The sequence below is a fragment of the Halictus rubicundus genome, chromosome 3 (assembly GCF_050948215.1).
Source record: "Halictus rubicundus isolate RS-2024b chromosome 3, iyHalRubi1_principal, whole genome shotgun sequence".
NCBI classification, from domain to species: domain Eukaryota; kingdom Metazoa; phylum Arthropoda; class Insecta; order Hymenoptera; family Halictidae; genus Halictus; species Halictus rubicundus.
This window is the reverse complement of record NC_135151.1, coordinates 22320577-22346459: the sequence shown is the minus strand read 5'-3', so window position 1 is coordinate 22346459 and position 25883 is coordinate 22320577. Positions and strand designations below refer to the sequence as shown.

Here is a 25883-nt window from a genome sequence, read left to right as displayed (position 1 = left end):
AAAAATTTCTGGTTCGCTAAGGTGAAGTTTAGCCGATTTTTTGATTATAATTAATCAAAAAGAGTTAGAATTCGAGCAATGTTGTGTAAATGACTGATGCTTACCTGTACGATATTTCCAATGACAAGGCAGTAAAACTCACCAGTACCTACGCAGAAATGCACTTGTGAAACGTAATCTTGAGACAGTCATACTTGAACAGTCACGTAATTGACACGTATATGACATAACAGTAAAAAAAGTTCCTATGAAAACGTCTGCTTCGACAGCTGGCGCATTTCGAGATTAAAATCCGCATGTGATTTTATCTAATACATCGTTGACTCGTGCAGCTACTTGTACGTGTTAACAATTACAATTTTATTGTCAGTTTAACACATTTTTCATGTAAAGGACAATGTTACTCTGCCATTTGTGGAACAATTGATCGGATACTTTGGGACTTATTTTTGTTCAACATGAAATACATGTATTGATAATGTGACAATATTTGTTATAAAGAACCCCGGTGTGTCAGTCTGACAGAAGGACGGATGAGTGTTAAACTGCTTCGTCGAAACTGCATTATATTAATTGGTATTTTACTGCTCAACGTGAAAGAATATTTATTAACACTAAACCTACCACGGTCAAAACGACCGGTTTTCTATTTCACAATTACTAAAATTATAAAAATGTTCTCATAGGAAATTACTGAATCGACTTCTTTATTTAAGCACATATTACAATAAAAATCAAGTACTATCATTTTTGTTGAAAATTTCATTTCTTTGCCTTCAAGGTCATCCGAAGGTCACGGTATACTAGGTCGTTGAATTCGTCTTGATACGGGCTACTGTCAAGTCAAAAATACAAAGTGCCATTTAAAACAATGAAGATGACCTTGACAATAAAATAAAATTTTTTTATTGAAATGTATAGATAATCGAAAACCGATCAACTTTTGTTTCGTTTGTCAGATTATCGCAAGTACTTGAAAAATCGTGAAAAGTGTTAGGTGGGTCGCCGTGTATATTGTGCTTGGTAGGTTTAGTGTTGTAATTTGAAAAATGTTGCAGAATTTTCACAAACTTACGTGTCTGTACGGTATCGCCATTACTTTCGTCTGCAGCGGCCCAAGAAACCGCCGGTGCCGTGAAAGCTGCAATTCAGTTTCACCCTGATCCCGGTGCAATTGCAGAAAATCGTAACGAAACAACTTGACAATCTCGGTTGCATTCGAGCGAATCGTGACAAAACAACTGGCCAATCTCGGATGTATTTGAAACTTCGATCCGCGATTTATTCATGGGCAGTCCGTTCGATGGCAATTTCGTGTGCGCGTTGCGTCGCCATGATCGCGCCATTACTGCACATTCGATCCACTAAAGATTGCACAGAATCGTCGGAGTTCAATGGTGTCATGGGACGATTCGAGCAAGCGCAAACGGACACTTCCGGTCCAGAATGTCGTCCGCTGCTTCCAGTCGTCGCGTGAGCTTTCCAGGGACCGGAAGATGAGCAAAGCCGGGAAGCTCAAGGTCTATCAGAACGTTCATCAGAAATCGGATTTCGCGTTCACCGTCCAGGTGCCGAGGATATTGTTGACGCTGCCTGGCATCTGGCCTCTCCACAGGGGCGATTCGATCTTCGGCGACATCAGATCGATGATCCAGGTCGGAGTGATCTTCCTTCTGATGTGTTACTTACTGGTACCCCACGTGATCTACACGTTCCACGACAGCGAAGACCTGACCCGGTACATGAAAGTGATCGCCGCGCAGGTGTTCAGTCTGTTGGGGATCGTCAAGTTCTGGGTGATGATCTTCAAGAAGAAGAGGTTCAGAGCTTGCATCACGGAGATGAGTCTGCAGTACGCGAACGTCGAGTCCGAAGAGGATCGACTGGTGATGAAGAACTCCGCCAAAGTCGCCAGATTCTTCACTACCATCTATCTGGGCCTTTGCTTCGGCGGCGCTTTTCCCTACCATATGATCATGCCATTTTTGTCTGAGAAGGTCGTCAAAACGGACAATACCACTCAAATACCTCTGCCGTACCTGAGTAATTATGTGTTCTTCGTGATCGAGGACTCGCCCGTGTACGAGATCACGTTCGCCGTGCAAATAGCTATCAGCAACGTGATATTGTTCATCAATTGCGGGACTAACAGCCTGATCGCTAGTATGACCATGCATTCCTGCGGCATGTTCAAGGTCGTTAACAGGCAGCTGGTATCGCTTTACGATGGTCATCGAGATGAGATGAAGGGTTGCTTGAGGGGCGTTGTTCGGCATCATCTGAAAGCTATTCGGTAAGAATTGTGCATTATATAGGAACCCAGGAAACAATAAAAAACAATATCTTTCATCTTAATTTAAGTGGTGTTCAAAATGGTGTCCATCATCAGCAACGCGATCGCGTAGCCGACAAATAAATGACTGTTTGGTCCTTATGACGTCTGCTCAAAATTATAGATTTATGTATGAAAAATTCAGGGTGACCTTGACAACGTCTGAAAAAAATAGTTGACAAAAAATTTTGTTTTAATCGTGTTCAAGCTAAGCTGGCCCCTGCTAATAACAGAGTAATCTAAACTGATCAATTTCTGTGGTTTACTCTGTATAGAGAGGTACAACAGACACTATAGTACTGTTACTCATTTGTATTATGGTAACGATAAAGTACCAATGCCCAAGTTTAGTTTTTGATTTTGCAATTAACAAGAAAACATACTAAACAGACATTAATGGATAGTAATGAAATGTTGGAAGGAAATATAATGGTTTCTACAAAAATATTTCATATTTATCTTTTCATCGATCATTATTTACATTAAGAGAGCAAAGAGAATATCTTGAAAGTTACAACAATTAGATATTATTTCTGTTAAACTGCTCAATTGAAAAATACTAGAAATCGGAGTATTTTTCAATGATTGCTATTTTTATATCGTGATTTATAAAATAATGTTGAATTGCAGATTTGCTGAACTAATCGAAACAAATTTGAACACAGTGTTTCTCACGGAAATGGTCGGCTGTACTCTCATCATATGCTTCCTCGAATACGGAGTGATTATGGTACTGTAATGAAAATTGTAAAACAAAAGAAGCAACAAGCTGACACCGATGGCATAAACTTTTGACAATGTTTTCAGGAATGGGAAGATAAGAATATGCTGAGTATGGTGATATATTCCCTTCTGATGACGTGGATGTTCCTAAACGTGTATATATTATCGTACATCGGCGACTGTCTCAAGCAAGAGGTACAATTTTCATACAAAATTTTGTTGTTACCCTTCATAATTACATCCTATCGTCTTCCTAATAATTAACCATTCTAAACTTGTTAAATCTATCAGAGTACCTAAAACACGCTTGAGGGCCTCTTAAAATTATAAATGAACGCCATATTTCTTGCAGCAAGAATTCTCAAATACGTTTCTACTGTTCCAGACAGTGACAAAACATGCAAAGAATGATAAATAACTTTTAACAGAAAGAAAATTGTTTTTAGTTTCCAAATAGTAAACGTTAAAGAAATAGCAATTTCATCGTGTTGTAAAAATTCATTTAATTATTCAACAGAGTTGAACTATCAGCCAATGAAACGATCTAGAAAGGGTGTCCACTGGTATCTATGTACAAGCGCGTTAGGCGAACGGAACGATGTGATTATAAGGGTCGAAATATCGCATAGGCTAGTCTACTAGGTTGTGATAGTAATTTTTCTTCTCGTTAAGAGCATGAAAGTGAAGTTGATGGCATACTGCATGCCGTGGTACGAGTACTCCGAGGAAGTGAAGAAGAATTTAAGGATAATCATGTTCCGTCCTTCTCGTCCGACGTGCTTCACTGCGGCGAAGTTTTTCGAACTCTCTCTTCAAGCGTTCTGTGACGTGAGTAATGCTACGAGAACGTTATTTAACGAAATTGAGAACAATTGTTTAAAAATATTGTATATATGTATTTATCGTGGCACTGAATGTGCAGCCTTTCCAAACAACTTCTTCATCGTGTTATACGAGGACTCACTGTACGTTCAAGGCCATATACAATGCATGTATACAGTCTCTTTGAACAATGTTTTTTAATGTCGTTACAACAGGAACTGAAATGTCGTAGGTTGTGAAAACCTCCGCGGCATATTTGAACTTCCTTCGTACAATGACAAGATGAAGAGGATCTGTACGACGAAGTTGCGATTGGAGAAGTGTTGACTTGTACATGTGAGTTTATCGTCCCTGTAAACGCAAACAGTTAAATTTTTACTTGCAAATACTACCGTTAGTTAAAACGAAATGCTTCACTTACTTTAATACCCTTTCTATTTGTTTGCGCTATCACGGATCATCACAGTATACCCACCATTTGTTTATGTCCAGACTGAAACTTGTCCCGTCGGCGACTATAATTGATCGGGACTGTGGGCAACCGTTCTCCACGCAACTCGTTCCCAACTCTCGCAAACTTTTCAGACAGAAAAAAAGCGTCCACATAATACTTTATAGCGGTGTTAATACTCCGACACACAGTTCTCCAAGGGGTGCATTTCGGATTTTTGTTTCAAACGTTGAAACTTCATTTTCTGCGGAAAGTCTTACACGAATGGTACTTCTGCCATTTGCTAACTAATTAAAATACAAAGGAGTCTGTAAGTTATTGATGCGAAAGAGACGATTTCTGGAAATCTCTGAACGCTGAATAACAATATTACGACCAAACAGTGGTCCTTTATGGGAAATAAAAATTTTCCGCATCAATTCGAAGAAAGATGAATTAAATGAAAATATATTTTTTCCTTGATAGGTGTAATATCCCGAAAATAATATTAGGGGGGACCCACAAGTAATCAATCATTTTTAAAACAAACTTTGTAGTAAATTCAGGTTTTGATTTCTCAATTTATTATATAATCTCCCTCATTATCAAGGACAGTTTGCAAATTTTCTTTTAGTTGACCATGTGGACCCAAGGCTTCCCGATAATTCTTGTATACTTAATTTTGGATCAGCTTCCACTAGAGATTTTACTTTCTGAACCAACGTTGACACTTGTTGACCTTCAACACATCTCCATAAACATCGCAAATTTTCTTTGTTGTTATATTAAATCCCGCATGAAAATGAAAAAGTATGCAATGATTTCAGTCTAATTAATCTCACCAACGCCATTTTCCAAGAGAACACCGGGTTCACGAACGCGTATCTCAAGATATTAAACTATTAACACCGACACTGAACATTACCTTCAAATTACAGTCGCAAATTGCACATCTGCGTCTGCGATTTATGGCATTAGTCGTCCGCAATCTGATCGCCAACGTGTAGCGCAAGAAAGCGCAGTCGCGTGCGCAGCCCGTCTAGAAAAAATCAATTTAATGATACTCAACAATCATCCTTCAATTTCCACTCATAATGCATAAACAGGGAAAACATGATACTCCGGAAAGAAGGGGTCGAACCCTCACCTTACTTCTGTACCCTAACACCGCAGCTCGCAGAACTGCAACAACTGCTGCAGCTGTAAATATCCAACTTTTCAGTTTAAACAATGTCGGTGCAGAAAACGGAGATCTCGAAGTTTGCGCGATCGAATCATGCGAAAAACATGGATCTGAGCATTGGCTGGAATCGTCGGCTTCTCGAGCCGTTCGGCGTCTGGCCGTTGTCATACTCGAATTCAGGAGTCCAGAGATGCGTTCGCTGGTTGAAATACGTTGTCTCGTACTTTTTAATATCGTTGATCTGCGTACCCTTGGGTTTGTTCGGGGTGTTCGAGGTCGAGGGCGCTTACAACAAGCTGAAGCTCTTCGGGCCGATGAGCTTCTTCCTGATGGTGTACATGAAGTACTTCAATCTGATAAACAACATCACCCATTTCCGCGACTGTATAGAACAGATCGAGTCGGACTGGAAGAACACGAGCTACTCGGAGGACCGGGACATCATGGTGGAGAACGCGATTTTTGGAAGACGATTGGTGAAGATCTGCTGTTTCTTCACGTACAGCGGTTTCGTGTTCTACTATGTCGCCACACCTATCGCCACCGGACGAGTCACCGACCCGATCCACAATTTGACCTTCGTTCCAACGCCATTTCCGGTCGCGCAGGTGGTCGTCGACACCCGCCATAGTCCCGCCAATGAGATCTTCATTGTCGGCCAATTCTTTGGAGGATTCGTGCTCCATGGAATCGCTGTCGGTGCTTGCACCTATGCGGCCGTGTTCGCGGTGCACGCCTGCGGACAAGTGAAGATATTGCATTCTTGGTTGCAGCATTTAACAGCCGGTCGGACCGACATGAGCGAATCCGTGGACGACAGGATTGCGAACATCGTGCGTCAGCATGTTCGAATACTGAAGTGTGTAAGATGCATCTGATAAACTAATTTTAGTAAATTTCAGTCAATCTTTGTTTTCCGTGACATTTGTAATTCGTCTTTCAGCGAATTCACAGCAGTACTAATCGAATTAATCCGTAATTTCATTAGATTGTAGCTGAATTACATAGTGTTTCAAGTACGTTGTAATTGAATTTATACAGGGTCATCCGTTTTTAAACGGCCAAACGTTAACCAGCTATAGAGGACCCCAAATGGAACAACTTTCACACCTAACACTTTTTTTGATTCGGTCTTGATTTTTAGATAATTGCAAAAACCCGTCATTTTTTGCGCTCACTTAAGATTAAATATGTTAGGACTGCAATTATGTATCTTGATGATTTTTCCTTTGTTTGGTTTAAAATAAATAGGGGCATCTTTTTTATTGAGTCAACTTTTTTGTATGACCTTTGGATCTTGGTTTTTTGACATGGGGCACGCCGTGGAGACTGAATGAAATAACTTGGAATCAAAAAAAGTGTTAGGGGTGAAAGTTGTTCCATTTGGGGTCCTCTATAGCTGGTTGATGTTTGGCCGTTTAAAAACGGATGACCCTGTATATCATGCAAACCTTTTTCGGGTATGGATTTTTAAAATAGCGTAAATACTGACCAGAAAATGTTGAATTATAGTGTGTTATAAAACGCGTTGAACTGATCAACGGTGTGAGAAAAAGATACTCAAGTCTCGGATTTGAACATTTTGGAATTACAGGTTCTTGTCCGCCACGGAAGAAGTGTTGCAACAAATATCATTCGTAGAGTTCACAGGATGTACGCTGAATTTGTGTCTCCTGGGATACTACATTCTGATGGTATGCATGTACGATGCAAGGTGAATTGATTACTTTGAACAAAGGTATTGTTATGATCAAGTGTAATTGTAGAGAATTTTGTTCTTGCAGGAGTGGGAAACACACGATATCGCCACTGTTGTCACTTACGTCTTAATACTCGTATCTTTCGGTTTCAACATTTTCATATTTTGTTACATAGGAGAACTCATCGCTGAACAGGTAGAATATTCTTGTAATCTCAGAGAAAATTAGAAATAAGTAAAATTAATAAACCGCCACTTTGCCACGATAATATTTGTAGAAAATACTTTTTACTTACTAAAATAGTTTTCATTCCAACAATCGTTGCAGCTAATTATATCCTATAAAATTATATTAAGCTAATTTGTATCGAACAGTCGTTAGGAGATATTTTAACCACAACACTATGCACATAAATACAATTTTGTAGGCAATTAGTAGTCGCGTCGATTGATGTTTATGCAATTTTCTTTTTATGACTATACTCGGACAAAATTTCAAATTTTTCTGCAAATTTTGTTCCCAATATTTTAAGAAAGAATTATAATTATTAGACAGCGGATTGCAGGCGTTCATGGCAAAAATGAACACGTGCAATTTAGAACGCTGATAACATTGGAAGAATTTAAAAGCACCGTAATATTATTTTCAACCTATTAAACATATCAAGAAAGAAAATAAATTTCTATTTTATTCCAGTTTCTCACCAAAATTTTGCACGAAAGATCTGCTGTCTAATAATTAATGTTAAGTCAATTAATAATTTCTAAATTATTTTATACAGTGTAGCCGGGTCGGCGAAGTTGCGTACATGATAGACTGGTATAATCTGCAGGGGAAGAAAAAGCAGTGTTTAATTATGATAATTGCAATGTCCAATTCCTCATCGAAACTTACTGCAGGAGGTATGGTTGAATTGTCCCTCAGCACGTTCGGTGATGTACGTATACAATGCGCCATCTATGTTTGTATTTTCTGCAAATGCAATCGTAATGTATACAAATCTTTCAAATGTGTAGGTTGTTAAGACGGCGATCGGGTACATGAATATGCTGCTAGCGTTAACATGAATGTTTCCGAGGTATTCATTGTGACACTATTTCGATACGTAGTGCGTAAAATCATGCGATACATCGTTATATAGCAGGCTATTATAGTAGATATTTCGAATTTAGAATGAGAGTCTCAAGTAAGAAGTTCCAAGTAAGAAAATTATTTCTTTAACCTACTCTAGATTTAAATTTAACATTCTCTAGATTTCAATTGTTTAAAAATTTAAAGTTCAAAAATTAATTAACACAACTTATCATCTGATAGCAGCGAATTCGATTCGACAAACTGTATTCAAAAATCTTTCATTAACGAATAAGCAAACATTCTTAATACTAGAACTATCGACCATTTAACAACAAATATCAATTGATCTTTCAATTCTCGAGATCGCTTCATTTTTCCAAACAATTGAAAACTTTACTTCTAGTGCTCGGCAATTCGAAATTTGACCTGTTCAATGTCTCGCCTCACAATTCAGATTTCGAATAGAAAAACAGTGTGCCTCGATTTCCTTAAGTATTGTTTTCAATTAATTTGTATAACATCGCTTGCAGTACTTACTATTCACATCACGTGCTAAATTTTCGGTCGAGATCATCAGCGCCATTGTTTCTCTTTTAAAAATAAGACGAACAAATATATCAACTTTTGTAATAAAAATAAAATTAACGCACACGACTCAATAAAAATGATAAACAAACGCGTCTCTCTCTCTCTCTCTGTACTTTCTTTTGTTCCTCGAAAAAAAGTTTGTCGAACCGCAGACTGTTGAATCACAAAATGGTACGTGTTCACCGATGATTCCCCTCCATGGCGGCGCGGCGTGCAGTATTGATAATAATCAATGCATCGATACGGAGCAATCATCATCCTCACGTCCCCACGCATAATGCATAAAGCAATAAAGCGATCGAGCACTGCGAGAGGGTGAACTGTTTCTGCGGAAAACCATGCTCCGTTAGGGTATTGCGTGTTCAATCCCTTCCAACGGGGGCCAATAAATGGGCGCAGCCGCGTGGCATGGAGAACTGGCATGATTGCTCCGGAGATTTCAGTGCGAACTGAACTTTCGAGGTAAAGCAATGACGAAGCCTCGAACGACCCCCACGACCTTTCTGACGGAGGAGGTCGAGCACAAGACAAACGTGAACCTAAGTCTCCGATGGAATCGTTGGATCCTAAGACCGATGGGGGTGTGGCCTAACTCGGGCACCGTTTCAGGGCTCGATAGATGCTCGAGTCGATTAATGAACTTGGTTTGCTACTCTCTAATTAGCTTCCTGTTCGTGCCCTGCTGGCTGTTCATGACGCTCGAGGTGGAGAACCTCTACGACAAGCTGAAGCTCTTCGGCCCGTTGAGCTTCTGCGTGATGGCGTACATGAAGTATTACTCGCTGATAAACCACGCGAACGACATACGCGAGTGCGTCGAATGCATCGAACGGGACTGGAGGAACGTGAAGTACCCCAAGGACAGAGAGATCATGGTAGCGAACGCGAAATTCGGCAGGCGATTAGTGAAAATCTGCATGTTCTTCATGTACAGCGGCTTCGTGTTCTACTACATCGCCCTGCCGATCAGAATTGGGAGAATCACGGTGGAGGAGCAGAATTTCACGTTCATTCCCATGGTGTTCCCCATGACCAAGCTGATGCCCGATTCTCGGCGTAGACCCCTCAACGAGATCTTTTTTTCTATTCAATTTTTCGGAGGCATTGTCATCCATGGCGTTGCCGCGGCCACCTGCAGTTTGGTGGCTGCACTCGCAGTGCATGCTTGCGGACAGGTGAAAATCTTGGTCCGCTGGCTGGAACACCTAATTGAGGGACGGGAAGATATGAGCAAATCCGTGGACGAGAGGATCGCGAGCATCGTGAGCCAACACGTGCGAATACTGAAGTGTGTAAGATACGTCTTCCGACTGATTCTTGTTTCGTTAGGATCTTACAAGGGAACATATTCAGATGCGACAATCCGATTTTGATGAAACTTATGGGAGCTTATAGTTCTTTGAAAAATATTTGACACGTGCTTTTTGTTTATCGGCAGACATCCACTTTGAAGGGGTGAAAACAGCCCTCAAAGTTGGGGGTCAAAACCATATTCTTTCAGATATCTCGGAAACCAGAGGTCGAAAAAATTTGAATTTTTGTTTAAATCGTGTGTTTTTCAATGGGAAATGTAGTCGCGCAAGAAAATTTTAACAAAAGTTTTTTGTTTAAACAATATATTAAAAATTTGATCTTCTTTTATTTATTATTAGTTCATTTTAATGTAAACTTGGGTGTGTGATCTTTGATCCAAAATAGGGGATACCTATTTTGGACACCCACGAATGATCGTTTGTCGACTAATGTATTTTTGGATTGCGGAGGGTAATGGGTTAAATGAACAAATACTTAAATGAAAGATAGAGATTCGGAGAGAGTGTCTTTTGTCTATTACAAGAACAAAAAAGCTTATTATTCCAACGTATTATTGATATTGATAGAATATTTCTCTTCATCTGTGTGCAATTTTGTGGAGTAGAATAGAACATAAAAGTAGAATACTGCAAATACTGATTATTAGACTGCGGATCTTTATGCAAAATAAAAAATGTTTGCATGTATTGCAAGGAGCAGGAGCGAAATAAAAATTCATTTCTTCTTTTAATTATTTTATGAAATTGAAACCATTACGCTGATATCCTCAAATCTTTTTGCTGATGTCATAAAATCCGCAGTCTATTGATTATTGAATATAATTGTGTTTTGCAAAGTGTCTGTATTTAAAATGGAATGTGAAGATGCTCCAGCCTCGACCATTTTACAATTCCAGGTTTTTATCCATCACGGAGATAGCGATGCGGCAGATATCTTTCGTAGAGTTTACGGGATGCACGTTGAATTTATGTTTGCTAGGATATTACGCAATAATGGTACGAATGTAAGAGAGAAGTTTAAACAAACATTGATTCAAATACGAACGTGCGAATATACATTTACGATTTTCCTCTTCTAGGAATGGGATCCCAATGATCTCACCGCTACGGTGACTTACGTAACAATCCTTATATCCCTCGGTTTTAATATCTTCATATTTTGTTACATTGGGGATCTTGTTGCTGAACATGTAAGACAATAATCCACAATTTTCTTCACTGTCCATAACATACAGAATTTTTCACTTGAACGAGAAAGAATACGTAAACGTATTTCAAATGTCAATTATATTACCCATAAGTAATGAATTATTTGCAAAGAATTTGTTTTGCCTTTAGTTCTGTATCGATCGTTGAAGAGGAAACGCGTACTCTTTTACAGTTTTCGATAAAGCAGCCTGTGTTCAAAATATTCTAAAAAGTACAATTTTGTTTTACAACAAATAAAATCCTGAATTGACTGCAAAGCTTGTTTTAGATTTCAAAATAATTGATTACTTATGGATCCCCGCAATACTAGATGTTCCGACGCATACCTTTTGTCTCATCTCCAAGTTGAACTTTACAAAATTCAAAATTCTTCACGAATATTCATTGAAGTTTGAATTCGCGTCCCGCAAGTTTCATGTCATTATCTTCGATCTGTTTCCCAAGCATGTTTGCAACTTCTAATACCTGCTACGGTTACGTGACACTCGATCGAACGGAGTAGAACAGATTTCTGTTACAGTGCAACAAAGTTGGCGAAGTGGCGTACATGATTGATTGGTATCAACTGTGGGGGAACAGAAAGCGTTGTTTAATCCTAATAATGGCTATGTCCAATTGCTCGACGAAACTTACCGCGGGAAAAATGGTCGAATTGTCTCTCAGCACGTTCGGTGACGTATGTAAAAATGCAATTCTTCTGTTTTAGTTTGAAATGCTGCAACATAAAAATTTGTTCAAATATCTTCTAAACAAATAGGTCGTCAAAACGGCAGTCGGATTCTTAAATATGCTGCTGGCGTTAACGCAATAGTTTTCTGGAGAACTCGTTGTGAAGATTACTGTGTCATGCAGTCCTTACGAAGGTGTCTCGAATTACCTTACTGTGTACATTGAATAAGAGTGACGATAAGTATAAAAAGACTAGTTTCTTATTCTAACCGACCAGTCCTAGATGTAACCCTCCGACCGAATTGTTCTAAGTTATACTACTTCAGAGAGTCCGACGAAACTAAAAACATTTTGGTATAATGTTGCACGAACTATTGAAAACACTCGAAAATGATTCGTAATAATTACGTTGCGGATCATTATGCAAAAACAGAATCTAAAGGACAATGCACTTCTTCTCTTAAGTATTCGAATAAATCAAAAATAATATAACAGCGTTGAAAAAATTCTGGTAATGTGTTTATAGTTTTGTATTGCGTGCAATCTTTTTCGTCATAAGTGCATATTGTTAATGATACTTGAAGGACTTACAAAATCACGATCTGAATGACACGAAGTGGTGAACGAGATAACGCGTGATCCTTTGCAAGCATTAGTTATTGTCGAAGTTAGGGGTAGCTAGAATGCAGGGGGGTGAGTCGGAAAACAATATATGCGTGCGTCGCGTGCGAATGCCCAGTACATTGTGTGTTTGGTATTGGTAATCAATTTATCGATACGCACCATCCTCTTGCCCACGCGCATAATTCATAAAGGAACTTGCTCCTGTCTTCGCTGGCAACTGGGAAACGTAAAAAGAGGATCGACCGTTTCTGAGGGGAAACACAATTCTACCGTCGCGAGATTGCGTGATCCCTTCCAGCAGGTACCGCAAGCGCAGGCGCGCCATTGCGTTTGAATGAGCAGTCAGGACAGTGAGCTTTTAGTATGAAATAAGCTTTCGGGCTAAAACAATGGCGAAGCGGGAGATCATCGGCCCGAATTCGATGACGAAAGATAACGACTACAAGAAGGACGTGGACCTGAGCATCGAGTGGAACCGTTGGATCCTGAAGCCGATGGGTATCTGGCCTTATTCGCGCCATGTTTCGCCAGTCGAGGTGTGTTTTAAACGGCTGAAAAACGTCGTTTGCTACTCCCTGATGAGCTTTATATTCGCGCCCTGTTACCTGTACGTGTCGCTCGAAGTAGACGAGGTCTACGAGAAGCTGAAGACCTATGGACCGTTGATATTCTGCGTGATGGCCTACTTTAAGTACTGCTCGCTGATAGTTCACGCGAATGACATCCGCGAGTGCATCAACTGTATCGAACGGGACTGGAGGAACGTCAGCCACGAGGAGGACAGGGAGATCATGGTAGCGAACGCGAATTTCGGCAGACGATTAGTGAAAATCTGCTCGTTCTTCATGTTCTGCGGATTCATGTTCTACAACGTCGCGGTACCCATACACATCGGGAAAATCACGATCGAGGGGGGGAACCGATCCTTCATTCCTCTGAATTATCCTGTTTCCAAGCTGATTGTCGATACTCAACTTAATCCTACGAACGAGATCTTCTTCTCGATCCAATTCTTTGGGGATATGCTGCTCCATTCAATTATGGCAGGGGCGTGCTGTCTGGCGGCTGCATTAGCGGTGCATGCTTGCGGACAAATGCAGGTCCTCATGTGCTGGATGACGCATCTGGTAGACGGCCGCGTTGACATGAGCAATAATACGAATGGGAGGATCGCGAAGATCGTGGGGCAACATGTGAGGATACAGAAGTATGTAAATGGATCTCGCGCCATTGTATAGTAATCAATTTTATTCGAGTATAGAGGATTAGCGCGTGTTGCTGTGGTTATAGGAACATTTTACCTGTTGAAGATTACGTCACTGTTTCGATGCAGGGTGAATGTACCAGTCAGTGACCAGTTAAGAGTAAGCTCATGCTACAATTATTTTTAACTTGTTACCTTTCGGTACAATTGTATAAATAACATTGCACGTCTTTTTCTCTTATACAGTGACCATTTTACTTTTACTGTCGATTAGAAATTAATGAAACGCTGAAATTTCAATCAGATGTACCATTAAGTGACCACGGGGTAGCTAGTAAGTGAATGAAATAACAAACTAACAAAAAATAATGAAACAGTGCTTGTATTCAGAATATTCCGCAAATGTGTCAGTGAACAAAAATTTGCAGTACACACACAAGTGCGCTCTAGAAACAAGTGTAGCAAGACATATTTTGTGTGATTTACAAACCTCACCATTCTTAACCAAAGATAATTATATGATTGAAAGAATTATCCGGCTAGATATCTGCACCGACAGTTGTTAAAAATTATTATTTAAAGTTTCATTCTGTTACAACTTATTTTGAAACGGTCACTCACTGGTGCTCAGTCACTTACTGGTACAGTCACCGTTTTTGAAAGAGTTGGACACGACATCTGTGAAATAGTTATCCCCATTATAGAAGGCTGTACAGTGAATTCTCGTTACGAGTCAGTTGCGCGGTTCTGGCGACTGACACTTAGGCGAAATCTGAGGTTCTCGCCGAGCGTCGCATTTGAAATACACAGGGCACGCTGGAAACCTAGGAGTCACATCCGTCTATAAGTTATTAGCCTATGACTACTAACCGATAGTGACAAGAAGACTGAGAAAATGGCCTTCTCCAATACAATGTTGCACGTAGCTCGAGAGACGGCCCCTCACCGCGGTGGTGTGCGTAGTTCCACTGACTCCAAATCGCGAGGTTGGCACTGACTAGTAACGAGAATTCACTGTATACCTTCAGGATTTTTGTATTAATGGAATTGAATGTTTTATGATAAAAAATTTATGATATAAAAATTGTAAATGCTTTGAGAATTCTTTCGATTTAGCATTTTCTTATTTAAACTTAAAATTCAAGACGAAACCATAGGCCGAACTACAATTGTTGTTAAAGGACATAAATTAACTATTAAAAATCAGACACGAGCACCATTGGAACGGAAGTTTATTACTTAATTTTAATTTCTATGCTCATCATTACAGATACTTGTCCATGATGGAGAAAGCACTGAATAAAGTATCTCTTGCGGAGTTTTTCGGATGTACGGTGGATATATGTCTCCTGGGGTATTATATTATTGTGGTATGGATATGAATGCCAAGCATAATGAACATAAATTAGGGGTGTAGAAAATAAAATTACCTTCTAAAATGTATTACTCACTCCTCTCACTGATTGTCGACATGAAAAAGAAGTAATATTTTCATGTTTGACCTACTTAAAAATACAGATATTTAATAATAACTGTAGTTACATATAACATACAAAAACTCCTAATTGTTGTATATTTTTTACTTACTTTCGGATGAAACAAAATTATAGGACACCTCTGGTTTTTCCGAGTTTCTCAAAATCAACTATAAAGATTTTGTATTTGTATAATTCTATGTTGAGTATTTCTTTAAATGTTTATAATTCCTGAAAAATAAACTGTGATCATTCCTTAACATATTATTAACTTCTTAACTTAAAAGCCCGAGAATACCCGGGTATTATAATATAATATAATACCAGAGAGGAAATGCGGGTGCTCACGCCCGGGATATTCGTGTCCCCGGTATAGTGCTGTCCCCTAGTCTATTTTTTAGCCTGGGCCAGAACCTGCATCATCTTACCTGCATCATTAGCAGCGGATTCCAAATAATGCCAGAGTGGATGCTACTTCTATGTTAAAAGAGGCTCTACTATGTAGGCTCTGATACAGCCTAAAAGATGATGCAGGTTCTAATACAGGCTAAAAAGATGATGCAGGTTCTAATACAGGCTAAAAAGATGATGCAGGTTCTGGTCCAGGCTAAAAAGTTGATGCAGGTTCTGTTCCAGGCTATAAAGATGATGCAGGTTCTGTTCCAGGCTAAAATATGATGCAGGAAAAGTGGGGACACTAAAACCCTGAGCGTGAGCACTCACATTTCCTCTCTGATAATACACACTTTTACAAAATAATTGTTAATTTAATAGGTTAAGTAGGCAATACATGCTTTACCATACCTATACACAAAATCTTTGTAAATAATTGGTTTTGGGAAACTCGAACAATCTAAATGTACCTTATTATTTTGTCGTCGTAATTCTGTTATTTAATCATTTGATGTTATAGGAAACCAGAGCGAAGGATATGACCGCAGTCGTAACATACGGAACAATACTTGTATCTCTCGTCTTCAATATTTTCATATTTTGTTACATAGGCGAGATGGTCGCAGAACACGTAAGATTTCACACCTGTCTTTCTACTTCTATTTTCACCTTTCTCCGTTGAAACGAATGCTTGCCACTGACCATCTGAAAAAAATGTCATCCACACGTTCTTCGATGTAACATTATGTAGAATAGTATGATAGAAAACGGACACAATTATGTTCAATAAACACGTTACGCCAGTGCAGAAAAGTTGGCCAGATGTCTTACATGATTGATTGGTATCGATTGCCAGAGAACACGAAGCTCAGTGTGGTCCTGATTATGGCGATGTCCAGCTCGCCCACAAAACTTACTGCCGGAAGTCTCGTTAAATTATCGTTGGACACCTTCAGCGACGTGAGTATAGTGATTCCCCTCTTCGAGGATCTGTAACAGAAATTAACATAAATTCGTTGGGTCAACAGATTATGAAAACATCTGTAGCTTTCTTGAATATGTTGAGAACGTTGACAGACATGCATGATTAATCCAGTAGAGCACCACCTGCGCCATATTGGTCTACAAAATCATTTGTGCTACTGTATGCCGGTACTATTCTGCTAACAATTCTACGAGAATGATATTTTGAATGCTAATATAGATTATTCTTTACCCTAGTATTGTGTAAGCGTCTCAGTGAGTAGATAATTAAATAATATTTAATGTTAGGTATCAAACTTAGGAACATCATCTGCTCGTAATATTAATAGTAATAATACATACTTTCACAAGTAAATTAGCTTTATATCAGTACGTGTATTTTTCTAAATCATTTGGAAGAGAATTTCCGTTCAACATTTATCCCATTTAAGTTGCTTGTTATCCCGAAAAGAATGTTTTTCTAATTTTATGCTTCATAATCCAATAATACCAATCTAAATCTTAAAGGATCTTTAATATGTTGAATGCAACGACGAAACGTATATCGAGGCTTGAACTATTTTTTAATAAGCTAATAATTTAAGTAATGCAAAAATATAGAATTGCATCTTATTACATTGATACCGAATAACTACTATTACAATTATATCTTATCGTCTACCGAATAATGTGACTACCCTTTTAACATTTGAAAATCACTAACAAATATACGCCAATGAATTTTTTCGACTGGCCCTACAGTATCTACAGGATAGTTGAGCAACTCGCACGCGAAACAATTAGAAAAAATTGTTTTGTTAGTCCAAATATTAATCTTCAAAGACAAGTTAAGATCCGGGATTTAATTGTTCGTCAGAGTTGAACTATCAGCCAAAGAAACGATCTGAAAGGGGGGGGGGGCACTGCTCTCTCTCTCTCTCTCTCTCTCTCTCTGTATAAGGTAGATTCGTGATAAGGTAGAGTGACCACGTTACCGACAAAATTGGGCGAAAAATGGTTTCACGTGCCTCAACTTTTCGTCCTTACATGAGAATATTTTTCGCTGGGAAAAGGCTCGTTCGAAAGAGGAAGGTTCGATCTAGCGCGCGCTGGTCATCAGCTGACGAGATTATGCAGATATTTGGTAGCATAAGCGTTAGAAGTAGGCCAAAATTCCTTCGTACAATGACAAGATGAAGAGACTCCGTACGACGAAGTTGCGATTGGAGAAGTGCTAACTTGTACATGTGAGTTTATCGTTCCTGTGAACGCAAACAGTTAAATTTTTACTTGAGACTACTAATGTTAGTCGAAACGAAATACTTTACCTACTTTAGTACCCTTTCTATTTGTTTGCGCTATCACGGATTATCCCGACTGAAACTTGTCCCGTCGGCGACTATAATTGATCCGGACTATGCTCAAACCGTTCTCCACGCAACTCGTTCCCAACTCGCGCAAACTTTTCAGACAGAAAAAAGCGTCCAGATAAAACTCTGTAGCGGTGTTAATACTGCGACACACAGTTTTACAAGGGGTGCATTCGAGATTTTCATTTCAAACGAACCAAATGTTGAATTACAAACTGCGAGACAAGTTGACCACGAAATGCTGAATGAGATAATGCTACCATTACTTGCTGTCGAAGTTAGGGGTAGTCGGAAAAGAGTATGTGCGTGCATCGCGTGCAAATTCCCACTACCCTGTGTGTTTGGTATTGGTAATCAATTTATCGATACGCACCATCCCCTTGCTCCCGCGCATAATTCATGAAGGAACTTGCTCCAGTCTTCACTGGTAATGGGCAAACGTAAAAAGAGGATCGACCGTTCCTGAAGGGAACTACAATTCTATCTTCGCGAGATTGCGTGATCCCTTCCACCAGGTATGATAAGCGCAGGCGCAACATTGCGTTTGAATGAGCAGTCAGGACAGCAAGCTTTTAGTATGAAACAAGCTTTCGGGCTGGAACAATGGCGAAGCGGGAGATTACCGGCCCGAATTCGGTGACTAAAGATAACAACTACAAGAAGGACGTGGACCTGAGCATCCAGTGGAACCGTTGGATCCTGAAGCCGATGGGTGTCTGGCCTAGTTCGCGCCATGTTTCGCTGCTCGAAGTGTGTTTTAAACGGCTGATGAACGTCGTTTGCTACTCCCTAATGAGCTTTCTATTCGCGCCCTGTTACCTGTACGTGTCGCTCGAAGTAGAAGAAGCCTACGGGAAGGTGAAGAACTATGGACCGTTGATATTCTGCGTGATGGCCTACGTCAAGTACTGCTCGCTGATAGTGCACGCGAATGACATCCGCGAGTGCATCAATTGCATCGAACGGGACTGGAGGAACATCAGCCACGCGGAGGACAGGGAGATCATGGTAGCGAACGCGAATTTCGGCAGACGATTAGTGAAAATCTGCTCGTTCTTCATGTTCAGCGGATTCCTGTTCTATTACGTCGCGGTACCCATAAACGCCGGGAATATCGCGGAAGAGGGGGGGAACCGAACTTTCATTCCTCTTGCGTTTCCTGTTTCCAAGCTGATCGTCGATACTCATCATAAGCCTACGAATCAGATCTTCTTATCGATCCAATTCTTTGGGGGATTGCTGATCCATGGGATTGCGGCAGGGGCGTGCTGTCTGATAGCTGCTTTCGCTGTGCATGCTTGCGGGCAAATGCAGGTCCTCATGTGCTGGCTGAATCATTTGGTAGACGGCCGTGGTGACATGAGCAATAATACGAACGGGCGGATCGCGAAGATCGTGAGGCAACATGTGAGGATACAGAAGTATGTAAATGGATCTCGCGACGCTGCTCTGTATAGTAATCAACTTTGTTCGAGTGTCGAGGAATAGCGTGTGGTACCATGGTTGTAGAAAATGAGTAGTATGTCTGAGAATTTTAACCATACACGACTACATCACTGTTTCGAAGTAGGGTGAATGTACCGGTATGTGAAGAGTTAATCTTTGCTTTTATACAGTTATAATTTTACTTTTACTGTCGATTAGAAATTAATAAAATACTGAAATTTTAGAGAATGTAGTTTCACCATTGAGTGACCACCGGGTAGCTAGTAAGTGAATAAAATGTCAAACTAATGCCTGTATTCATAATATTCAGTACAACATCAATTTTACAGTGAAGAACAATATTCAATACACACACACACACAGCACCTTAGTACAAAAGTGAGAAATCACTCTGCTCTCGAAACACGTGTAACATGACATATTCTGTAGGAATTACAATCTCATCATTCTTAACCGGGGACAATTATATATACATATACGAGTTATATATACCGAGAGTTGTTAAAAATTATTAATCACAGTCTCCTTCTGTTACAACGTATTTTAAAACAGTCACTCGCTGGTGCTCAGTCACTTACTGGTACAGTCACCCTAACTGAAAGAGATGGGCACGACATCTGTGAAAGATTTGTCCCCATTATCGATGGCTGAATCCCTTCAGTCACCCTGAATCTCATTGCTGAGAAGCGTATGGACGTTTTATATTTATTAGCGAAACAATACTTTTTGTGAAACAATTTTACTTTGTATGTACACCGTTACAGATTCTTGGCTGTGATGGAAAAAGCACTGACACAGGTGTCACTTATGGAATTTTTCGGATGTACGCTGGCTATGTGTCTCCTAGGGTATTGTATTATTATGGTATGGATGTGATATTTAAAGATATTGAACATAATTATGTTTTATAAGATGATAATTCTTCCTAAACTATAGGACAAAATTTGTTTGTATAAGATTCAATCTGCAAATAAAGAATCAAACCGATTCAATCTGCAATTTAATCATTTCATTGAGTAGAACTCATCAAACAAGTCTGCATATTACCCACTCTCCTTACTGATTGTAATCATGATCAAGATATAACAGCTTTACGGTTGATTCTTGACTTACTTTCGGATTAATAATGCGGATGAAACAAAATTATACGTCACCTCTGATTTTCTCGCGTTTCTCAAAATCAATTGTAATCAATCAAGTCATTATAATTACTCGATGATATGTATCAAGATTTTGTGCACGTACAATTCTGTCTTGAGTATCTCTTTGAGTGCTTACAATGCTTGAAAGATGAACAGTGATTATTCCGTTGCTCTTTTATTGAGGATCGAATAAATACTCTATATAGATCTGTGCACAATATCTTTGTACCCGATTTTTTTTGGGAAACACGAGAAATCTAAATGGAATTTACGATTTTGTTGTAAAGTATGTATTTATTCTTTTGATGTTACAGGAAAGCAGGGCGAAGAATATGACTGCAGTCGTAACATACTCAATAATACTTGTATCTCTCGTCTTCAATATCTTCATATTTTGTTATATAGGCGAGCTGGTCGCTGAACAAGTAAGATTTCACTAACCTTTCTCCATTGAAACGATATGCTTGCCACTGATCAACGGAAAAAATAGTCATCCACACGTTCGTCGATGTAACATTATGTAGAATAATATATGATACAAAACATACACAATTATGTTTATCAAACACGTTACGCCAGTGCAGAAAAGTTGGTCAGATGTCTTACATGATTGATTGGTATCGATTGCCAGAGAACACGAAACTCAGTTTGGTCCTGATAATGGCGGTGTCCAGCTCGCCCACGAAACTTACTGCCGGATATCTCGTTAAATTGTCGTTGGCTAGCTTCAGCGACGTGAGTATAGTGATTCTCCTCTTCGTGAATCTATAACCGAAATTAACAAAAATTCGTTGGGTCAACAGGCAATGAAAACATCCGTAGCCTTCTTGAATATGTTGCGAACATTGACTGATTTGCGTGAATGATTCAGTGGATCATCTCCTGCGCCGTATTGGTCTACGAAATCATTTGTGCTGGTGTATGCCGGTACTGAATGATATTTTGAATGCTTATATAGATCATTCTATACCTTAGTACTGTGAAAGCGTCTCAGCGAGTAGAAAATTAAATATTTTTTAGTATTAGCTATCAATCTTAGAAGAATCTTGGAATAATATAAGTAAAGCATAAATATTGAATTACATGTTATTATATTGATACGGAATAACTTCTATTATTATTACATCCTATCGTCTACCTAATAATGCTACTACCATTCTAACCCCTTACACCCACTGACAACAATTTTCCTCTTATACACATAAAATTCGCAGTCTTGTAATAATTTTGATTAGATTCTCCAGCAAACACACATTAATTCAGTTCGATTCACGAAAGTTTTCAGTGAAAGGTTTTCATTTAATGTACAATAAATTTCTCACATGCAACAAATGACAGTTACCCTTGAAAGACTACGGGAACTCGATCCGCCAGTTTCGAAATAGAGTCCAGACAAGTTGATCAAATTAGATTCTCAAGGAAAGCAAACGAAAAAATTAGTTGCAGAGACTCGTGTTAATGATACTTGACGAACTTACAAAATTTCGAATTACTATCTCCGAGACACATTGACCACGCTGCGGTGAACGAGATAATGCGAGATCCTTTGCTAGTATGGGTTATTGTCAAGGTTAGGGGTAGCTAGAGTCTGGGGAGGTGAGTCGGAAAAAAATCTGTGCGTGCATCACGTGCCAATTCCCACTACCTTGTGTGTTTGGTATTGGTAATCAATGTATCGATACGCACCATCCGCTTGCCCCCACGCATAATTAATAAAGGAACGTGCTCTTGTATTCACTGGAAACGGGGAAACGTAAAAAGAAGATCGACCGTTCCTGACGAGAACTACAATTCTATCGTCACCAGATTGCGTGATCCCCGTAAGCGCAGGCGCAACATTGTGTTCGGGAGAACAGTAATGACCGCAAGCTTTTAGTATGAAGCAGGCTTTCGAGCTAAGACAATGGCGAAGCGGGAGATTATCGGCCCGAATTCATTGTCCAAAGACAACGACTACAGGAAGGACGTGAACCTCAGCATCGAGTTGAACCGTTGGCTCCTGAAGCCGATGGGTCTCTGGCCTGGTTTGCGCCATGTTTCGCCGCTCGAAGTGTGTTTTAAACGGCTGATGAACGCCGTTTGCTACTCTCTAATAAGCTTCCTGTTTGCACCCACATACTTGTACATGTTGCTCGAACTAGAAGAATTCTACGACAAGTTGGTGCTCTATGGCCCTTTGTCTTTCTGCGTGATGTCCTACGCCAAGTACTACTCGCTGATGGTCCACGCGAATGACATCCGCGAGTGCATCAAATGCATCGAATGGGACTGGAGGAACGTGAGACACTTGGAGGACAGGGGGATCATGGTAGCGAATGCGAATTTCGGCAGACGATTAATGAAAATCTGCTCGTTCTTCATGTTCAGCGGAGTCGTGTTCTATTATATCGCGGTACCCATAAACGTCGGTAAAGTGCCGATCGACGGGGGAAACGGTACCTTCATTCCTCTGAGGTTTCCCGTTTCAAAGCTGATTGTTGATACTCAGCTTAATCCTACCAATCAGATCTTCTTCTCGATCCAATTACTCGCAGCGTTCCTAATCCATGCAATTGCGGCTGGGGCGTGCTGTCTGATAGCTGCTTTCGCAGTGCATGCTTGCGGACAAATGCAGGTCCTCATGTGCTGGCTGAAACATTTGGTAGACGGCCGTGGTGACATGAGCAATAATACGAATGGGAGGATCGCGAAGATCGTGAGGCAACATGTGAGGATACAGAAGTATGTAAATGGATTTCGCGCCGCTGCTCTGTATAGTAATCAATTTTGTTCGAGTGTAGAGGAATAGCGTATGGTGCTGTTGTTGTTGACAATGCACGACAGCTGTGAGATAGTTATCCCCATTATGGAAGGCTGTACAGTGAATTCTTGTTACGAGTCTGTTGAGCGGTTCTGGTGATCGACTCTTAGACGAAATCTGAGGTTCTCGCCGAGCGTCGCATTTGATATACACAGGGCTCGCTGGAAACCTAAGAGTCACATCCGTTTATAAGTCATAAGCCTGTGACTACTAACCGATAGTGACAAGAAGACTGAGAAAATCTCCAAATCGTAAGGTTGGCACTGACTCGTAACGAGAATTCACTGTATACCTTCAGGATTTTTGTATTAATGGAATTGAATGTTTTTCGAAATTTCATCGAAATTTTTTCACGAAAAGTCATGAATGCCTCGAGAATTCTTTCGTTTTAGAATATTCTTTTTTAAACTTGAAATTCAAGACGAAACAATAGGCCGAACTATAATGGATGTTATAAGAAGTAAATTAACTATTGAAAATCAAACACGAGTTACTGTGTAACGAATATTTATTCCTGTATTTTACTTTCCATGTTCACCTTTACAGATTCTTGACTGTGGTGGAGAAAGCACTAACTCAGATATCTCTTGTGGAATTCTTAGGATGTACGTTGCAGATATGTGTTCTAGGATACTTCGTTATTATGGTATGGATATGAATGCCAAGCATAATGAACATAAATTAGGGGTGTAGAAAAGAAAATTACCCTGTAAAATATATTACTCCTCTCATTGATTGTAGACATGAAAAAGAAGTAATATTTTTAAGTTTGACCGACTTAAAAATACAGATATTTAATAATAACTGTTGTTACATATAACATACAAAAACTCCTAATTGTTGTATATTTTTTACTTACTTTCGGATGAAACAAAATTATAGGACACCTCTGGTTTTTCCGAGTTTCTCAAAATCAACTATAAAGATTTTGTATTTGTATAATTCTATGTTGAGTATTTCTTTAAATGTTTATAATTCCTGAAAAATAAACTGTGATCATTCCTTAACATATTATTAACTTCTTAACTTAAAAGACCGAGAATTCTCGGGTATTATAATATAATATAATACCAGAGAGGAAATGCGGGTGCTCATGCCCGGGATTTTCGTGTCCCCGGTATAGTGCTGTCCCCTAGTCTATTTTTTAGCCTGGGCCAGAACCTGCATCATCTTACCTGCATCATTAGCAGCGGATTCCAAATAATACCAGAGTGGATGCTACTTCTATGTTAAAAGATGCTCTACTATGTAGGCTCTGATACAGCCTAAAAGATGATGAAGGTTCTAATACAGGCTAAGAAGATGATGCAGGTTCAGGTCCAGGCTAAAAAGTTGATGCAGGTTCTGTTCCAGGCTAAAAAGATGATACAGGAAAAGTGCGAACACTAAAACCCCGAGCACGAGCATTTCCTCTCTGATAATACACACTGTTACAAAATAATTGTTAAGTTAAGAGGTAAATTAGGCAATACATGCTTTACCATATCTATACACAAAATCATTGTAAATAATCGGTTTTGGGAGACTCAAACAATCTAAATGTACCTTATTATTTTGTCGTAAAGTAGGCATTTAATCTTTCGATTTTATAGGAAACCAGGGCGAAGGATATGACCGCAGTCCTAACATATGCAACACTACTTTTATCTATGGTCTTCAATGTTTTCATATTTTGTTACATAGGCGAGATGGTCGAAGAACACGTAAGATTTCACACCTGTCTTTCTACTTGTATGTTCACCTTTCTCCGTTGAAGCGAATGCTTGTCACTGACCATCTGAAAAAAAGTCATCCACACGTTCTTCGATGTAACATTATGTAGAATAGTATGATAGAAAACGGACATAATTATGCTCAATAAACACGTTACGCCAGTGCAGAAAAGTTGGCCAGATGTCTTACATGATTGATTGGTATCGATTGCCAGAGAACACGAGGCTCAGTGTGGTCCTGATAATGGCGATGTCCAGCTCGCCCACAAAACTTACTGCCGGAAGTCTCGTTAAATTATCGTTGGACACCTTCAGCGACGTGAGTATAGTGATTCCCCTCTTCGAGAATCTATAACAGTAATTAAAATAAATTCGTTGGGTCAACAGATTATGAAAACATCAGTAGCCTTCTTGAATATGTTGCGAACGTTGACTGACATGCATGATTAATTCAGTAGAGCACCATCTGCGCCATATTGGTCTACGAAGTCATTTGTGCTGGTGTATGCCGGTACCATTTTTCTGGCGATTCTACGAGAACGATATTTTGAATGCCCATATAGATCATTTTATACCTTAGTATTGTGTAAGCGACTCAGTGAGTAGAAAATTAAATCTTTAGTATTGGGTATCAATCTTAGACAAATCTTAGAATAATTTAAGTAATGCATAAATATTGAATTACATCTTATTATGTTGATACTGAGTAAC

General features: G+C 39.5%; 4 protein-coding genes and 3 long non-coding RNA genes across 17 annotated transcripts; 4 read left to right on the top strand and 3 right to left on the bottom strand.

Annotated features, from left to right (window-relative positions):
- The first annotated feature begins 1349 nt into the window (after window positions 1-1349).
- Window positions 1350-12359, top strand: LOC143352230 (uncharacterized). The gene is made up of 12 exons (XM_076784558.1): window positions 1350-2293; window positions 2963-3062; window positions 3140-3250; window positions 3728-4069; window positions 4344-4530; window positions 8332-8390; window positions 8577-8699; window positions 9287-10144; window positions 11062-11169; window positions 11245-11355; window positions 11895-12050; window positions 12132-12359. Exons 1-12 carry the CDS (start codon window positions 1395-1397, stop codon window positions 12183-12185), a joined length of 3108 nt encoding a protein of 1035 aa, XP_076640673.1. The 5' UTR covers window positions 1350-1394; the 3' UTR covers window positions 12186-12359.
- LOC143352972 (odorant receptor 10-like) lies at window positions 5156-8674 on the top strand. Of its 7 annotated transcripts, none has more exons than XM_076786048.1 (5): window positions 5156-5966; window positions 6264-6349; window positions 7085-7204; window positions 7275-7385; window positions 7972-8674. In XM_076786048.1, the coding sequence occupies exons 1-5, from the start codon at window positions 5402-5404 to the stop codon at window positions 8212-8214; spliced, it is 1125 nt and encodes a 374-aa protein (XP_076642163.1). In that variant the 5' UTR covers window positions 5156-5401; the 3' UTR covers window positions 8215-8674. The 7 variants fall into 7 exon arrangements, with proteins under 7 accessions (XP_076642163.1, XP_076642165.1, XP_076642159.1 ...); XM_076786050.1 differs by having other exon boundaries at window positions 5397-5966; window positions 6264-6353; XM_076786046.1 differs by having other exon boundaries at window positions 5400-6353; window positions 7972-8127; window positions 8207-8674.
- Window positions 7084-8217, bottom strand: LOC143352981 (uncharacterized). 2 transcript variants are annotated; one of them, XR_013082031.1, is made up of 4 exons: window positions 8085-8217; window positions 7486-8016; window positions 7314-7403; window positions 7084-7216 (listed from the first exon to the last, which is right to left on the bottom strand). It is a non-coding gene; the product is annotated as an uncharacterized LOC143352981 (long non-coding RNA). The 2 variants fall into 2 exon arrangements; XR_013082030.1 differs by lacking the exon at window positions 7084-7216 and having other exon boundaries at window positions 7301-7403.
- Window positions 12360-12951: 592 nt separating the features above from the next.
- On the top strand, window positions 12952-21592 carry LOC143352974 (odorant receptor 4-like). 3 transcript variants are annotated; one of them, XM_076786056.1, is made up of 5 exons: window positions 12952-13874; window positions 15142-15241; window positions 16260-16370; window positions 16544-16699; window positions 16768-17079. In XM_076786056.1, the coding sequence occupies exons 1-5, from the start codon at window positions 13057-13059 to the stop codon at window positions 16828-16830; spliced, it is 1248 nt and encodes a 415-aa protein (XP_076642171.1). In that variant the 5' UTR covers window positions 12952-13056; the 3' UTR covers window positions 16831-17079. The 3 variants fall into 3 exon arrangements, with proteins under 3 accessions (XP_076642171.1, XP_076642170.1, XP_076642169.1); XM_076786055.1 differs by lacking the exons at window positions 15142-15241; window positions 16260-16370; window positions 16544-16699; window positions 16768-17079 and adding exons at window positions 20283-20382; window positions 20975-21085; window positions 21240-21395; window positions 21464-21592 and having other exon boundaries at window positions 12954-13874; XM_076786054.1 differs by lacking the exons at window positions 12952-13874; window positions 15142-15241; window positions 16260-16370; window positions 16544-16699; window positions 16768-17079 and adding exons at window positions 18501-19493; window positions 20283-20382; window positions 20975-21085; window positions 21240-21395; window positions 21464-21592.
- On the bottom strand, window positions 15198-18568 carry LOC143352982 (uncharacterized). The gene is made up of 5 exons (XR_013082032.1): window positions 18446-18568; window positions 16571-16729; window positions 16385-16444; window positions 15459-15589; window positions 15198-15326 (listed from the first exon to the last, which is right to left on the bottom strand). It is a non-coding gene; the product is annotated as an uncharacterized LOC143352982 (long non-coding RNA).
- Window positions 19351-22246, bottom strand: LOC143352984 (uncharacterized). Its single transcript, XR_013082034.1, has 3 exons — window positions 22139-22246; window positions 21353-21425; window positions 19351-19401 (listed from the first exon to the last, which is right to left on the bottom strand). It is a non-coding gene; the product is annotated as an uncharacterized LOC143352984 (long non-coding RNA).
- A 265-nt stretch (window positions 22247-22511) lies between these two features.
- Window positions 22512-25875, top strand: LOC143352973 (odorant receptor 82a-like). Of its 2 annotated transcripts, none has more exons than XM_076786051.1 (5): window positions 22512-23411; window positions 24007-24106; window positions 25053-25163; window positions 25336-25491; window positions 25560-25875. In XM_076786051.1, exons 1-5 carry the CDS (start codon window positions 22564-22566, stop codon window positions 25620-25622), a joined length of 1278 nt encoding a protein of 425 aa, XP_076642166.1. In that variant the 5' UTR covers window positions 22512-22563; the 3' UTR covers window positions 25623-25875. The 2 variants fall into 2 exon arrangements, with proteins under 2 accessions (XP_076642166.1, XP_076642167.1); XM_076786052.1 differs by having other exon boundaries at window positions 22513-23381; window positions 25560-25873.
- The last annotated feature ends 8 nt before the right edge of the window (window positions 25876-25883 follow it).

Bases quoted from the DNA above. Each gene is read 5' to 3' on its own strand.
- LOC143352230 (XM_076784558.1), top strand. From the start codon at position 1,395: ATGGTGTCATGGGACGATTCGAGCAAGCGCAAACGGACACTTCCGGTC. The intron at 3,251-3,727 runs GTACAATTTTCA...CTTCTCGTTAAG, and splicing joins GCGACTGTCTCAAGCAAGAG to AGCATGAAAGTGAAGTTGAT. The intron at 11,356-11,894 runs GTAAGACAATAA...TTTCTGTTACAG, and splicing joins GGGATCTTGTTGCTGAACAT to TGCAACAAAGTTGGCGAAGT.
- LOC143352972 (XM_076786044.1), top strand. From the start codon at position 5,538: ATGTCGGTGCAGAAAACGGAGATCTCGAAGTTTGCGCGATCGAATCAT. The intron at 6,354-7,084 runs GTAAGATGCATC...TTGGAATTACAG, and splicing joins ATGTTCGAATACTGAAGTGT to GTTCTTGTCCGCCACGGAAG. The intron at 7,205-7,274 runs GTGAATTGATTA...TTGTTCTTGCAG, and splicing joins GTATGCATGTACGATGCAAG to GAGTGGGAAACACACGATAT.
- LOC143352974 (XM_076786055.1), top strand. From the start codon at position 13,057: ATGGCGAAGCGGGAGATCATCGGCCCGAATTCGATGACGAAAGATAAC. The intron at 13,875-20,282 runs GTATGTAAATGG...ACACCGTTACAG, and splicing joins CAACATGTGAGGATACAGAA to ATTCTTGGCTGTGATGGAAA. The intron at 21,086-21,239 runs GTAAGATTTCAC...ACGTTACGCCAG, and splicing joins GCGAGCTGGTCGCTGAACAA to TGCAGAAAAGTTGGTCAGAT.
- LOC143352973 (XM_076786051.1), top strand. From the start codon at position 22,564: ATGGCGAAGCGGGAGATTATCGGCCCGAATTCATTGTCCAAAGACAAC. The intron at 23,412-24,006 runs GTATAGTAATCA...TCACCTTTACAG, and splicing joins GGATTTCGCGCCGCTGCTCT to ATTCTTGACTGTGGTGGAGA. The intron at 25,164-25,335 runs GTAAGATTTCAC...ACGTTACGCCAG, and splicing joins GCGAGATGGTCGAAGAACAC to TGCAGAAAAGTTGGCCAGAT.